This window comes from Anopheles arabiensis, chromosome 2 (genome assembly GCF_016920715.1).
Source record: "Anopheles arabiensis isolate DONGOLA chromosome 2, AaraD3, whole genome shotgun sequence".
NCBI lineage: Eukaryota > Metazoa > Arthropoda > Insecta > Diptera > Culicidae > Anopheles > Anopheles arabiensis.
In genome coordinates this window covers 48,165,097-48,177,196 of record NC_053517.1, presented here as the reverse complement: position 1 = coordinate 48,177,196, position 12,100 = coordinate 48,165,097, and the positions used below count along the sequence as shown (strand labels likewise).

At 43.1% G+C, this 12,100-nt stretch overlaps 2 protein-coding genes across 4 annotated transcripts; both read left to right on the top strand.

The window, feature by feature from the left end:
- The first annotated feature begins 2,628 nt into the window (after nt 1–2,628).
- Nucleotides 2,629–5,599, top strand: LOC120896910 (lachesin-like). Of its 3 annotated transcripts, none has more exons than XM_040301431.1 (5): nt 2,629–2,783; nt 2,877–3,137; nt 3,301–3,560; nt 3,636–4,299; nt 4,667–5,599. In XM_040301431.1, exons 2-5 carry the CDS (start codon nt 3,074–3,076, stop codon nt 4,792–4,794), a joined length of 1,116 nt encoding a protein of 371 aa, XP_040157365.1. In that variant the 5' UTR covers nt 2,629–2,783; nt 2,877–3,073; the 3' UTR covers nt 4,795–5,599. The 3 variants fall into 3 exon arrangements, with proteins under 3 accessions (XP_040157365.1, XP_040157366.1, XP_040157367.1); XM_040301432.1 differs by having other exon boundaries at nt 2,874–3,137; XM_040301433.1 differs by lacking the exon at nt 4,667–5,599 and adding an exon at nt 4,414–4,545 and having other exon boundaries at nt 2,631–2,783.
- Nucleotides 5,600–11,045: 5,446 nt separating this feature from the next.
- LOC120906922 lies at nt 11,046–11,924 on the top strand. The gene has a single exon (XM_040319014.1). The coding sequence runs from the start codon at nt 11,046–11,048 to the stop codon at nt 11,871–11,873; it is 828 nt and encodes a 275-aa protein (XP_040174948.1). The 3' UTR covers nt 11,874–11,924.
- Nucleotides 11,925–12,100: the final 176 nt, after the last annotated feature.

The following is a 12,100-nucleotide window of genomic DNA, read 5'->3' as shown; positions in this document are numbered from 1 at the left end:
ATTATTTTAAAAATGAAATAAAGATGAAAGAGAAAGACTTCTAAACTTCTGTTAGCATTTGGGTGAATGTTTTATAATGTTTGCTGTCAATTATTTTAAAAATGAAATAAAGATGAAAGAGAAAGACAATGTTTCTTTTACTCAAGCTTAGACCAAGTTAGTGCAGCAAAACTCAAGCGGGAAGGAAATAGCTTACAAGGTGCACGCTTTTCCGGAAATTAATCGAAAGTGTATGTGTGTGTGTTTTTTTTTTTGCTGTACTACCAATGACCTACTTCTAACAGTCGACTACAGTGTCCTCAACCGCAGGGATGAGTCAGCAGACAACATATTTTATATAGCAATCGTTCAGTTTATTGCCTTTTGATGCTAACGCCGCCAATCGACACCAAACACCGCACAATCGCCCACATGCTCTGCCGCAAGGAAGTAGTGTCGGTTGATAACAACATTTAGCGAAAGCTATACACCCTTGTATGCACGAACCGGAATGGGACCTTCGCTGGCGGAAAAGTGGGAAAAGTCAACCATTGCTTAAAGTGCACCTCGCTGGCGCCAGCGATGACGATATTTGTGTGTAATGTACTTAGAGAGCTTTTGATATGGTTCATTCTTGGCGTGGATGATAATGCTGAGGCGTCTCAACGGCTTCCCATAACCGTTTCATTTCATTGCTGTTGATAGAGTGTATGCAGTATCGTTTCATATTAATGAGCTTCTTTTTATTTTAATTTAAGAATTTTAGTGCATTTTATTTTAAGCACGTGAATTGTAAGAAAGCAATATTTAAAAATATACTTAGCATGTTGTTAACAATAAAATAAGTATAATAATTGTAATACTCACCAACACATTCATTGGAACTCGTATGATTAAATATATTAGATCATGTTATTTCTATTATTTATTGAAAGAGTTGTAGAGATGAAAAGAAAAGAATTTTATTCATTTATTTTCATAATTTGTGTTGGGATATGTCTTATATTTATGTATAGCATGCGCTATAAATTCTTTTCCATTTGGTGATATTTTTTTTTACTTTTGTTCTTGGCCATTAGCCAGCTGTATCCGGATTAGCAATGCTATGGGAGTCATTGGTCCATACGAGTTTCGAAAACAAGAGGGGTACAGAATGAGGCTGTGGAATGAACGGGTTTATGTGGTCACCAGTCATTCCCAATTATGTACATTTATTGGTACATGTTTTTAGTGCTTATTAAAACATCAAATTGTCTACCTTCAGGGGCCTAATCTTTCGTTAATGTTTAGCCGCGCAAAAAATAAAACTATGAAGTAACTTTTTTATGTTTAATAGAAAAAATAAAGGGATAATTTTAAACTTAAAGGGGTCCTTAAAATTATGCACGGAATTAACGCTTCCTGCATGTTCACAGCGAATAATTTATGATCATATTTACATATGAAAAAACGAAAACATATGCCTAAAACACTCACAGAATGACTTTTCATAACCGACGAAGCCCGACTGCTAGACAATGCAAGGATCTCTCACCAGCTCACAGTAAAATCCCAACAATTGTCCTGAAGTCTCGTCTGAAGCACTGGAACGGGGCATGACTTGTGCGGTATTCCCGGTTTCACAAGTGCCGGCAGCTTCTCTACCCACTCAAACCCTGCAATTGTCAAATCTCTTGCACCGTGCCGAGCTTGAGTGTGTGCCGTTACCTGCAAAGAGATCGTTTATGTTTGGCATTTCGTTTGTATGGCTTCCAAACATTGTCGGCCTTGTTTGAAACGTGCAAACCCCTACCTCTCTGTCCCCGTCCCCTAGGCTTCAACGGGAGGGACGCAGCCAGGGATGCGTGTAAATTAAAAGGATGAGCGGGTGTGGGTTACATCACAATACAGCACCAGCAATGGCGTCAGGAACCAAATCCCTCCTGCAACGGAAAAGGGTAATGCTGGCGCGGGGTACAATGCATTGGGCGAAAGAATAATGGGTGACGACACCCGCTCTAATGTAGGATAAGCTGCACCGTTTCATGCATCGCTTGGAAACGGTTCTATCGCCTGTAAAGGGGGGTGTGTGTGTGCGAGTGTATGTGTGAATGGGAAACAGGTTTTTCACTTTCCTTTGGTGCACTGGTGTAAGAGCGAACGAACGCCTGCAATAGAAGCGGGGAAGAGCAGAGCGGAAAGATTGAAGTTGTAACCGGTCCATTGGATGCGATAAAGAGAACCGTTCGTATGTGTGTGTTTGTGTGAGAGGGTGAATGGAATTTAAAACTCTAAAACAGGTCGAATAAAGCGAGACCACAAAAGCGATAGAAAAATGTTAGATAGCCAAACAACGGCCAGAATTCTTCTCTCGCAAGAGACACAGGTACACGCGTTTCCATAGCAACCGCTATCTCACTACATTCTTTCGACCGGGTTGCGGAAGTGTGCGTGCAATCGATACGACGCACAGCATCCTTCCAGCCAGACGGGGTTGTATACGTGCTCATATGTGTATGTGTGTGTTTGTGTGTTTGTTTCTAACTTCCATCTCCCGTGCTTGCTCTCTCACTTTCCCTGCAAAGAGAGCATGATCGTGCGCTCTTTCTCTATCGGCCGGTTGCGCGGTGCCTGTGTATTGGTGAGGATGCCGCGCGTTCCATGCTTTTCGTGGAATTGTTTCATTTTCTGCTGTGCCGTTTGCGTGTGCAGGTGCGTTTTGCTGCCGGACAGTTGTTAGAAAGTGAATAGCAAATTCGCCGCCAGTTTCGTTCGCCTCAAAGGAGCGCAAGGAAGTTTGCAGTGATTTTTTTACTACGAAGCGCGTAAGTTCTTGTTGACAGAGTTTCGGCGTTTGCTCTCGGATTTCACTCCACAGTGATTGATTGCCTTATCTGTGATCTGTTTTGTTCCAGCAGAGAGCGTGTCTGCTTTCCAAAGTACCTGCGACACAGGTCGTGCAGAATCGCCAAATCAAGCATCCGCTTGCAGCATCCTGCGGAGGGAGGCAGGCAGCAGAACCCCACGAAAAGGATAACGCACGCATACAACAACCTCTTCTCGAGTGCGCAGTGTCTGGCACCGTGTCGCACAGTTCCGTTCGCCCCTGCCAAGGATGTGGCTGCTACGAATGAATTTGCTTCTCATTATTACGCTGCTGAGCGTGGCGTTGACGCTGTGTAAGTGCCGTGCCGTCGTTTTCCCCTAACCGTGGTATCAGCGCGGCCCAGCAGTCGAGCACCCCTCTTATCAACCGGATTTATTCGGCGGTTATGTGCGGTATGGGGCGCGTACGAGTCGCATTTCGCTTAATGTGTCTTCTTCTCACCTTCCTTCCCGCAGCGAACGCACAGCAGGCGTCCACCGCCAGCCCGAGCATCGTTTTTATCAGCCCGGAGCAAATCAAAGACATTGGCGAGCAAGTGACGCTGAACTGTTCGATCGCAAATGTGAAGAACTACATCGTCGGCTGGCAGAAGAGCAATCGCGATCGGACGAAGGAAAGCAACATCATCTCGCTCGGTGTACAGCTGGCCGTGACGGAAGATCGGTTCCGGCTCAACTTTACCAAGGAGAACAATGCAGCCAACTATGTGCTGGAGGTACAAATACACAAAATCGCCCAAAATTTAGAAACGTTTTAACATTCGTAACATTTTGTTCGTCTTTCACCGTAGATTCACGATATCGTCAACACAGATGCTGGGTTGTACGAGTGCCAGATACAGGTAAACAGTACAAGCAAAATCACCAAAACCGTCGAGCTGCAGGTGAGACATCCGCCGATGCTGCTTGAAAATCAGCACACCAACACACTGACCAAGGCGGAGGGTGAAGATGCCCAGCTGGTGTGTCGTGCGGAAGGTTACCCGCGTCCAACCATTAGCTGGAGGCGCGAGTATAACGCTATCCTGCCCATCGGTGGTCAAACGTTCACCGGCAACGAGCTGCGACTGAACGGACTGCGTCGGGAGGACCGTGGCACGTACTATTGCACGGCGGACAACGGGGTGGGCCGTGCGGACACGAAAACGATCACGCTCGAGGTGGAGTTTGCGCCGGTTATCCGTGTGCCACGGCCGAAGGTAGCGCAGGCGCTCGATTACGACATCGATGTGGAATGTGTGGTGCAGGCTTTTCCGGCTCCCGCCATCTCCTGGTACCGCGATGGCAAACAAATCCATAACGGCGGTTCGTACAGCATCTCGCAGATTGGCTCGCCGGACGATGTAACCACGTCCGTGGTAAAGATTCATTCCGTGGCCGCAGAGCATTACGGTGACTACGTGTGCAAAGCCACCAACAAGGTTGGACAAGCCGAGGCTCGACTAAACCTGTTCGGTAAGTGAACCACGAACCGAGTCATCTATATGAAAGGGAAAAAATGATTGATCATATTTTCTTGTGGAACCATTCCATATTATCGCTAATACTTATTATTTAAACCTTTTCTAGAATCCGTTATTCCTGTCACCTTATGAGTGCTTTAATTTTTTGTTGGATCGTTCCACCTTGGAACTATTCTCCTTTCCTATCCTAATCTCCACGTACCAGTGTGTGTGCCGCAATACTCTCCTATGTTGTTATGTGAGTCGATTATTTTTCTTTTTGTTTATTTTGCATTCGACAGCAACCAATTCCTTGTGCTGGACATGAGAACTTAACACTATTTATGGAACATAAACTTATTCAACATTCTCTCTTGTAGAACAAAACGTTCCAAACATTAACTATTCTGGACTGAAGTGGACCAACGATGGCACCTCGACTAGGAAAGTCGTGCTTGGCCACATGCTTATCGTTGTGACCACTCTGCTGCTAGCAACGCTCTTGTGAATGGGTCGCTGGAGAACGGATGGCCCACGAGGTAACGCTTGGCGTCATGCGTGCTTTCTCGGCTCCATAGCAACAACCAGACGATGAGCCAACTTTTACATGGGAATTACTCACCACATCAGTACTATTAACACACCAGCGACAGCGAAAACGAACAACCGTGAATGTTTCGTGCCAATCAAGAACCACCACCAATCTTCTACTTGCAGATAGAATACTGATAGTACAATCAGGATACAATCTACTATTAAGTCTTTTAAATCATATCCATCCTTTCCTCGTACAAGCCTTCGATTGAGGGTGTGCAAAACGCAAAGTGCAAATTTAAAGTACATTTCCGTGCTCCAGTCAGTAACATGAATGAGCCCGGCGATCGCATATCTCGCCATCAGGCGGTTGGGCTTTTTGAAGCAATGGTACAATTATATTCATACAAAAGAAGAAGAAAAAAAACAATGCGACCAAACTAGTGCATCGTAGGTAGTATAACGGAATAGAATGGCGGTATATTTTGTGCGAGAACAGTCGTATGATGTAGGTAGGGAGCGGTTTCGGACTAGAAAAGAATTTTATCATGTATTTCTTCAATTGAACTCGACGTAGTGTTTCTAACGGTATTAGAGAAGCAAAACTTTTAAGAAAAATAGACTACAGGATAATTTGACGGCATGAAATAATAATTGAAAAGCAAAAAAGTATAGCCATTCTTTTTCTGTTTACTGTTAGGCTAAGAATTTATGCAATAGAAGAACCGAACGAAAAGCGCGCATTTCGAATAAACATAAAAACTTTGCGTTATAATGCATATTTGTGTTCTTTTTAAATACGCATGTTGCTACTCATTAAAAAGTATTATTTTTATTACTATCTTATTAGATAGTCTCTTGTGTGCTTTAAATTTACTTATTCTTCTTTTTTATAACCCACCTTTTGAGTTGAGATAGGTATACAGTCTTTCCCCAAGTTAAGCGAATTTGACTTACACAAAATTGTAATTTAAAATGTCAAACCTTCATAATTTTCTCCAACAATTGTTAAATGCCTAATTAACAGCATTTTTGCTAAATGTTTAAAATAGATAAAACGACGGAAATAACCGAGTTTTCCATACCAATTGTATTGAATAAGTAGTCAAGAGTATAAAATTATTATTTGATTTTATCAAAAACAATAATTTAACAATTATAGTTTGTCTTAAAATTTTCAACATTATTATCGTATTATTCAAGTAATCTGCTTCAAGTAACTGTACAGTCTTTTCCCGAGTTACGCGGTTTGTGCGTTCCCGAGGAATCCGCGTAATATCAGCGTATGTCGAATTTCGCGGTTTTCGGCCAAAATACAATTGATAACTAGATAATTTTTATTAAATTTAGTACTTTTCTACACTTTATCACTTATTTGATACGATTTGTGGCAAACATTCTGATAATTTTGTCTTATAAGTGGATTAAATTTATTAACAAAAATGCAATTTGTACTGCATTGGACAACTCTTGAAGTAAATGATATTGATTTGACGTTTGATCTGTCAAATTTAGAAAAACCGCGTATCTCGAAATCCACGTAAGTAGAGAACCGCGTAACTCGGGAACAGACTTTATATGAAACATTTTTGAATCAGTTAAATTACTAATTGAAATAAGGTCAAAAAGGATAGAGGACATTTAAAATTTCCTTCAATTCAATCTTGTATTAGTGATTTATGGAGAAACGAAATATTTGAGTAAAATTTGTTTTTACATCCTGACTTCAAAGCGTTAAAGACAGGGGTAGATTGAGCAGCACGCTCGTCATTAGGGGCCACGAAAAAGCATGCAACTTCTCGCTCGACACATCAGAAAGAGCTACATTCGTGTAACCGCCTAGGATCTCCACTCGTGTTAATCTGCAACTGATCGAAGAGAAAGTTAAGTTTTATGGTTTAGTTTTTATTAAATTGGCTAGAAATCAATTAGATATATCAGCAATGAATGTATCTGTATCTAATATATCTATAGGGTTATCTAACATATCTTCGGCAGCTAATTCATTTTTAAACTTATAACTGTTTTCATGTCGATAATGGGGAGAACCTATACATTTGAATTCAAATTTAGATGGAATATTTTAAAAATCAAAACCTTAATATATTGTTTGATGCTTTTTCTATTTAGCGCACAATCACAACAAGAAGAAATGGAGTTATCAAATTGTTGATAGCTCTGTTGTACTACACAAAATTTATTCGTGCTTTGAAAACTCAAATGATTAATGACATTTAAACCGTTATTGTGATGGTTTTGTCTAGTATTGTTCGATAATAATCGCCATTTGCTTCATTTCCTCACAATAGATGGTTTCAAAAAAACTATTTCAAATCTTTTCCAATTTACATTTACCTATTTAACAATGTTTTGTGTAGCTCTTTGGAGGCTTAATTGTTTTTATTGGTTTCGACGATTTTGATGATTTTGTTTCTGAAACATTTAGGAATTTATCTGATTTTTCCTTGAGGAGGATTAAAAAGCCAAAATCAATGATATTTAAAAGTACCCTAAATTTCAATGCTTTAGTATGGTACACTAGTACTATTCCTCTCTTGCCCGTTCCACTCCACTACACTCAGCTACTCAATCAAGTCGATAAAACTTTCGCTCGGTAATTAATTAAATTTCACTCGGTTCGTTTTGATTTATACATCGATGCAGCGATTTGATTGAAACTCTCGCCACTCGCTCACCGTCTGGCGAAATGGGTTTGTGTTTTATTTTTCGCACTACTAAAAGAACCACTGCCTTCGGTGACATTTATACGACTGGTACGGCGGTTGAATGGGTGAGTAATTGATGGGCAGTGCACGAATCAAACACAAAACAAAACAAAAACACCTCCATTTAGTGCATGAAAAAGCGATACCGCAGGCAAAACATGAAGCAGTGAAGTGGTCGTAATGTGAAATACATTCAAACAAATAACCAAGAAGAAGGGGGCACTATCAAAAACGACTACTATCAGGAGAGTACCTCGAGCTCTCCAACTGGTAAATGTTTTGCCAGTTGGGCAAGTTGGGCATGCACTATACCGTTGAAACAAAACAACTGCCACGAAACATGCTCTCGACATCGATAAACGAATTAAAACGCACACCATTTTCGGTTCTGTTAGAATGATGGAGGAGAAAAGGAAACAACTGGCGGGTTGGATAGGAATGGATCCGAAACGTATTTTTATTGCACATAAAACATTCATTTTCATCACCTATACCACCAGCATGCGTATTTTTCCGCCACCCTTCACAGCGGGTTCCGATAATGAGTATTGAGTGATTAAAAACGGATGTACGAAATGCGGAGCTCTGTGTTGGGGCCGTGGGCTAGGTTTTGCTACTTGTCTCTTGATGTTCTTGTGACTTGTTCATGGGTGTGATCAGCTTGAAAATGATGATGAGAGATTAATTACCGGCCGACCGGACCGGGGCTAGTTATCGTATCATTATACTTGATTATCGACATGATGAGCATATTTTTATTTCAAATTATAGCACCGCATGAAAAATTCTTCGCTGGCCATTTTGTCGCAACCGTTGACCGAGTTTTGCAGAGTGTGCTGTTAACGTTTTTCATCTATTTATTTTTAATTAAATTAATACCCGCTTTCCAGCCAAGCTTTTCCCCGAATCGGTTACCGTTGGCTGTCTCTTTTTTCACGCCCAGGATCATTCTCAATTATTTTTAAGCCCTGCCTTTGGTTATCGATACGAGGGAGGAAACGCCGCGGCATCACCACATTGTCCGTTGCCACCGATCATGCCCGGAAACCGCGGATAAGCTTCAGCTGCTGTCGGGATTGGTTCCGGGATTGATTACCGTCGAGCTAGCCGCCGGAAAATGGACGTGAAGGGGTCAGGGGGGAGCCTTGTTGCGGTATTGTGGGCCGCTGCAAGCGAACCTGCGTGCCCGGTGGCACCAAGCCGGAACATTTCACGATTGACCGATCATCCGGTTGATCGACAGGGCGTAGGTGGCATGTCCTGTGTGACGAGTGTGCATTAAGCCCGTTTGCATGCCCGTTTCGTTCCCTCGGTGTGTTCGGAGTATGGCAATTTGCTGCCCATTCTTGTTCCGCTTTGGACCTCTTGACCCTGCCCGCGGAGACAGGCATGGCACAAAAGGCATGGCGTGGAGGCATGCGAATGCTGTGGGCAGCGGGACACAGCAAAACGGATTCATTTTTCATCATTTGTGCGTGTTGTCCACAGTTGGATTTTGGCAACATAATTAATTATCCAACCCGGGCCTGGAGAGGGTCAATGGCAAAATGATGTACACCGTGTGGGAAAATGCGAAAACCGACGGTGCAATATTATAATTAAAGAATAAAGCGCCCGGTAAAACGGTGCATATTGAAAATCAATGGAGCGTAATTGTAGCGATACCGGCCGCAGCAGCGTCGCGTAAAATGGTGACAGCAGCAATATGTGTGACTCGTTTCCATGTTGGTGGATGTTACCAAAAAGGTAGCAATAAAAAAAATGAATGCAAGGTACAGCTGGGAAAGTTTTCGTGAGCAAAGTACTCAAATTAATTGAACAGCGTTCCCTTTTCAAGGCGCCTGTTTTATGGGCTCTTTTTCACAAAAGTGGGTTTTTTTCATATATTTTAATTGAGTCGAGAAATATTTTAATTTGATGCGTTCAAAGTCATACCATCAAACATATATTTAAAGGAAATACTTATTTCATAGATTATTTAATAGAAGAGTCAGGCGAGGAGCCGGAAATCCATTTCGAGGTGCATTAGGAACTGTCGGCTCGTTTTGTTTAAATAAATTATTGGAAATATTGTTTGGAACGATAGCGTACTATATTTTATTTTTTTTATTATTTCCTATCATTTACAACTTTACAACTGAACAATGCCTACGATATCCGAATAATTTTTTGAATAAATATATTATAATAGCTCGTTGTTTCTTACCATGATACTAATTTACCATGATTAATTGATTATGATCATAAAAAGCCGTCGCGCTAGTCGATGGTTGGCACTGTATGCAATGGAAAGGCTATCGAACCACAATGACGTAGTGAATTTCTGTTCTGGAAGTCATAAAACAGGAAGAGTTTTAAACATATTCTATTCTGCATTATTTGGCATGAAAAAGTCAACTTCAGATAGATGCAATTGAAAACGATCTTAACATCATTCCAATAGAACGTGCTCTTAATACACGATAGCTTCGGTACATAAATATCGGACTAAATAAAGATAATTTTCTTCTATTTGGCCACGTACCATGCCATTTGATTGTGAGAGCTTGCTATGGATGCACGGTACATACGAGGCTTGAACTCACGCCTTGAACTCCACGGGATTTCCCTAGAGACACCATTGCTGGGCTTTTTTCCGAAATAAGACAACAAAGTAAAATAAAATGTTTAAGTCAGAGGCTATCGCGAAAAGCACTCATTCCTTCATTTTATACCATTTGATAACATTTTATTCTCCGAAAATGCGAAATTTTCAATTTTCCAAATATTTGAACAATTTTCCATATTTGGCATTTTTCAAATTCGTTTATTCTTTTGCTCAAAGAAATTGCCTTCTCTGAAACCATAGCGTATTTCGCACACAAAGGTCGCATTGACATTAAAATAAGCGCAATTCGATTGAAAGGTGTTTCCTGCGTCGCTTTGTACTTCGAACATTTATCAGTGCTTCTCTAATTCAAACGGCATCACATGAAGCCGTGTGCGCGCTATTGTCAACTCAACAAGCTGTTTCTGTGCTGACGACCCATAAGTGCTTACCGTTGGCGTTGGTTTAGTGAGGTTATAAGATTTTGTTCGCTCGCTCTTGCTCTTGCAGAGCGATTGCAGTAGGAAAGTGCATGGCGCCCACTCGCATGGAAAGCAATCCGATTTTCCCGTTCCTACGAGATGGAAAGCTTGCATTAGAGTCGTCATCGTTAACGTGTCTTGTTGTCGCGCAATTTGACACAATCATGTGCCTTAAGCTGCCGCTGACGTTTGGAGGGTGTCAATTTAACGGTCCAGCGAAGCTCACATGGCACGCGCTCGGGATGTTTTGGAGAAAAGCTGAACTTCGCCGAACCTTGACCGTGCGTGTGTGTGTGTGTGAGTGAGTTGGTAAATTGTTAGAAATTTCATTACGACCTGTGCAAGGGTAAAATGCATGCGACGTGCCCTCGAAACCGTTAGTACGGTGACGATAGCTCATCCGAACGGGTGTCTCAACCGATCGTCAACGATGGCCGACGGTTTGCTGCATAGATTCAGCACGATCGGTAGTGTGATCGTTAGTAGCAGCAGCAGCACGAGCATTCCACCGATGGAAACGGCCAGCAGCACGCAGCGCATTCACCACGAGCCACCCGCCTTGCTGGCCAGTGGCAAGTATCCCGTGTACGGTCCCGGCACCGGTCCCGAGCTGTACGACGACGAGGCGAGCGAGTACTGGCACGGAACGGAGGGCAATGGAGCGGGAGGATTCTTCCCCAGCTTTCTGCCCTGGGGCCCGGCACCGCTGGGAGCACATCCGGTTCCTCCACCGCTGCCACCACCTCCACCACCACCGCAACCACCGCCGGCATTTCCACTGTACCGGGGACCATACGGGGGGCCTTTGTACAAAGGCCTCCGCTTCAAGGGTGCGTCCGTGGCGGTGCTGACGCTGTTGGCTTTTCTGTTCTTTTTGAGCATTCTACAGAACTACATCCGTGACTACTCCACCACATCGCAGCCGACCGTGATTTTGCTGACCGCTGGAGCAACGAAAGAGAATGCGCTCCAGAACGCAATATACCCGTACCGAGTGCGGCCGAAGATAGGCCAGCGTGGCGATGAACCGCCCCGATTCGACGACGAGGACGATGCGGACGCGATCGAGGAAACGACCGACCAGGGCGACGGACCATTCACCGGTGGATATCGGGCACGGATCCGTAAGGGCACGGGACAACATCGCCCTCATCACAAAGGCAGCAGCGGTAGCAACAGCAAAGTGTCCCCGGGGAATACCGCGACCGTACCGTCCAGTGCACCGTTTGGGGATATTTTCAAGGTAAACGGATTGTGAGTGTGTTTCAGTGCGCGCTGTTTCTGCTGCAGGCGTGCAGGATGATCTAAATTGGCGGACAAAAGCTGACCGAAACATTCCGTTGGCCCGTATCCGTGTTGTGGTCGTAGCTTTCGTAGTGATGTTGTTTATTTATTATCCCTCTTTCGGGTTCAATAAAGGTAGCGCTTTAGTCTTGGAAGTGTTTGTAGTGCTAGCATCGGGCATGGGAAGGATGGGAACAAAAA

Coding starts and splice junctions, on each gene's coding strand:
- LOC120896910 (XM_040301431.1), top strand. CDS start 3,074: ATGTGGCTGCTACGAATGAATTTGCTTCTCATTATTACGCTGCTGAGC. Junction 3,138..3,300: donor GAGCGTGGCGTTGACGCTGT/GTAAGTGCCGTG, acceptor TCCTTCCCGCAG/CGAACGCACAGCAGGCGTCC. Junction 4,300..4,666: donor GGCTCGACTAAACCTGTTCG/GTAAGTGAACCA, acceptor TCTCTCTTGTAG/AACAAAACGTTCCAAACATT.
- LOC120906922 (XM_040319014.1), top strand. CDS start 11,046: ATGGCCGACGGTTTGCTGCATAGATTCAGCACGATCGGTAGTGTGATC.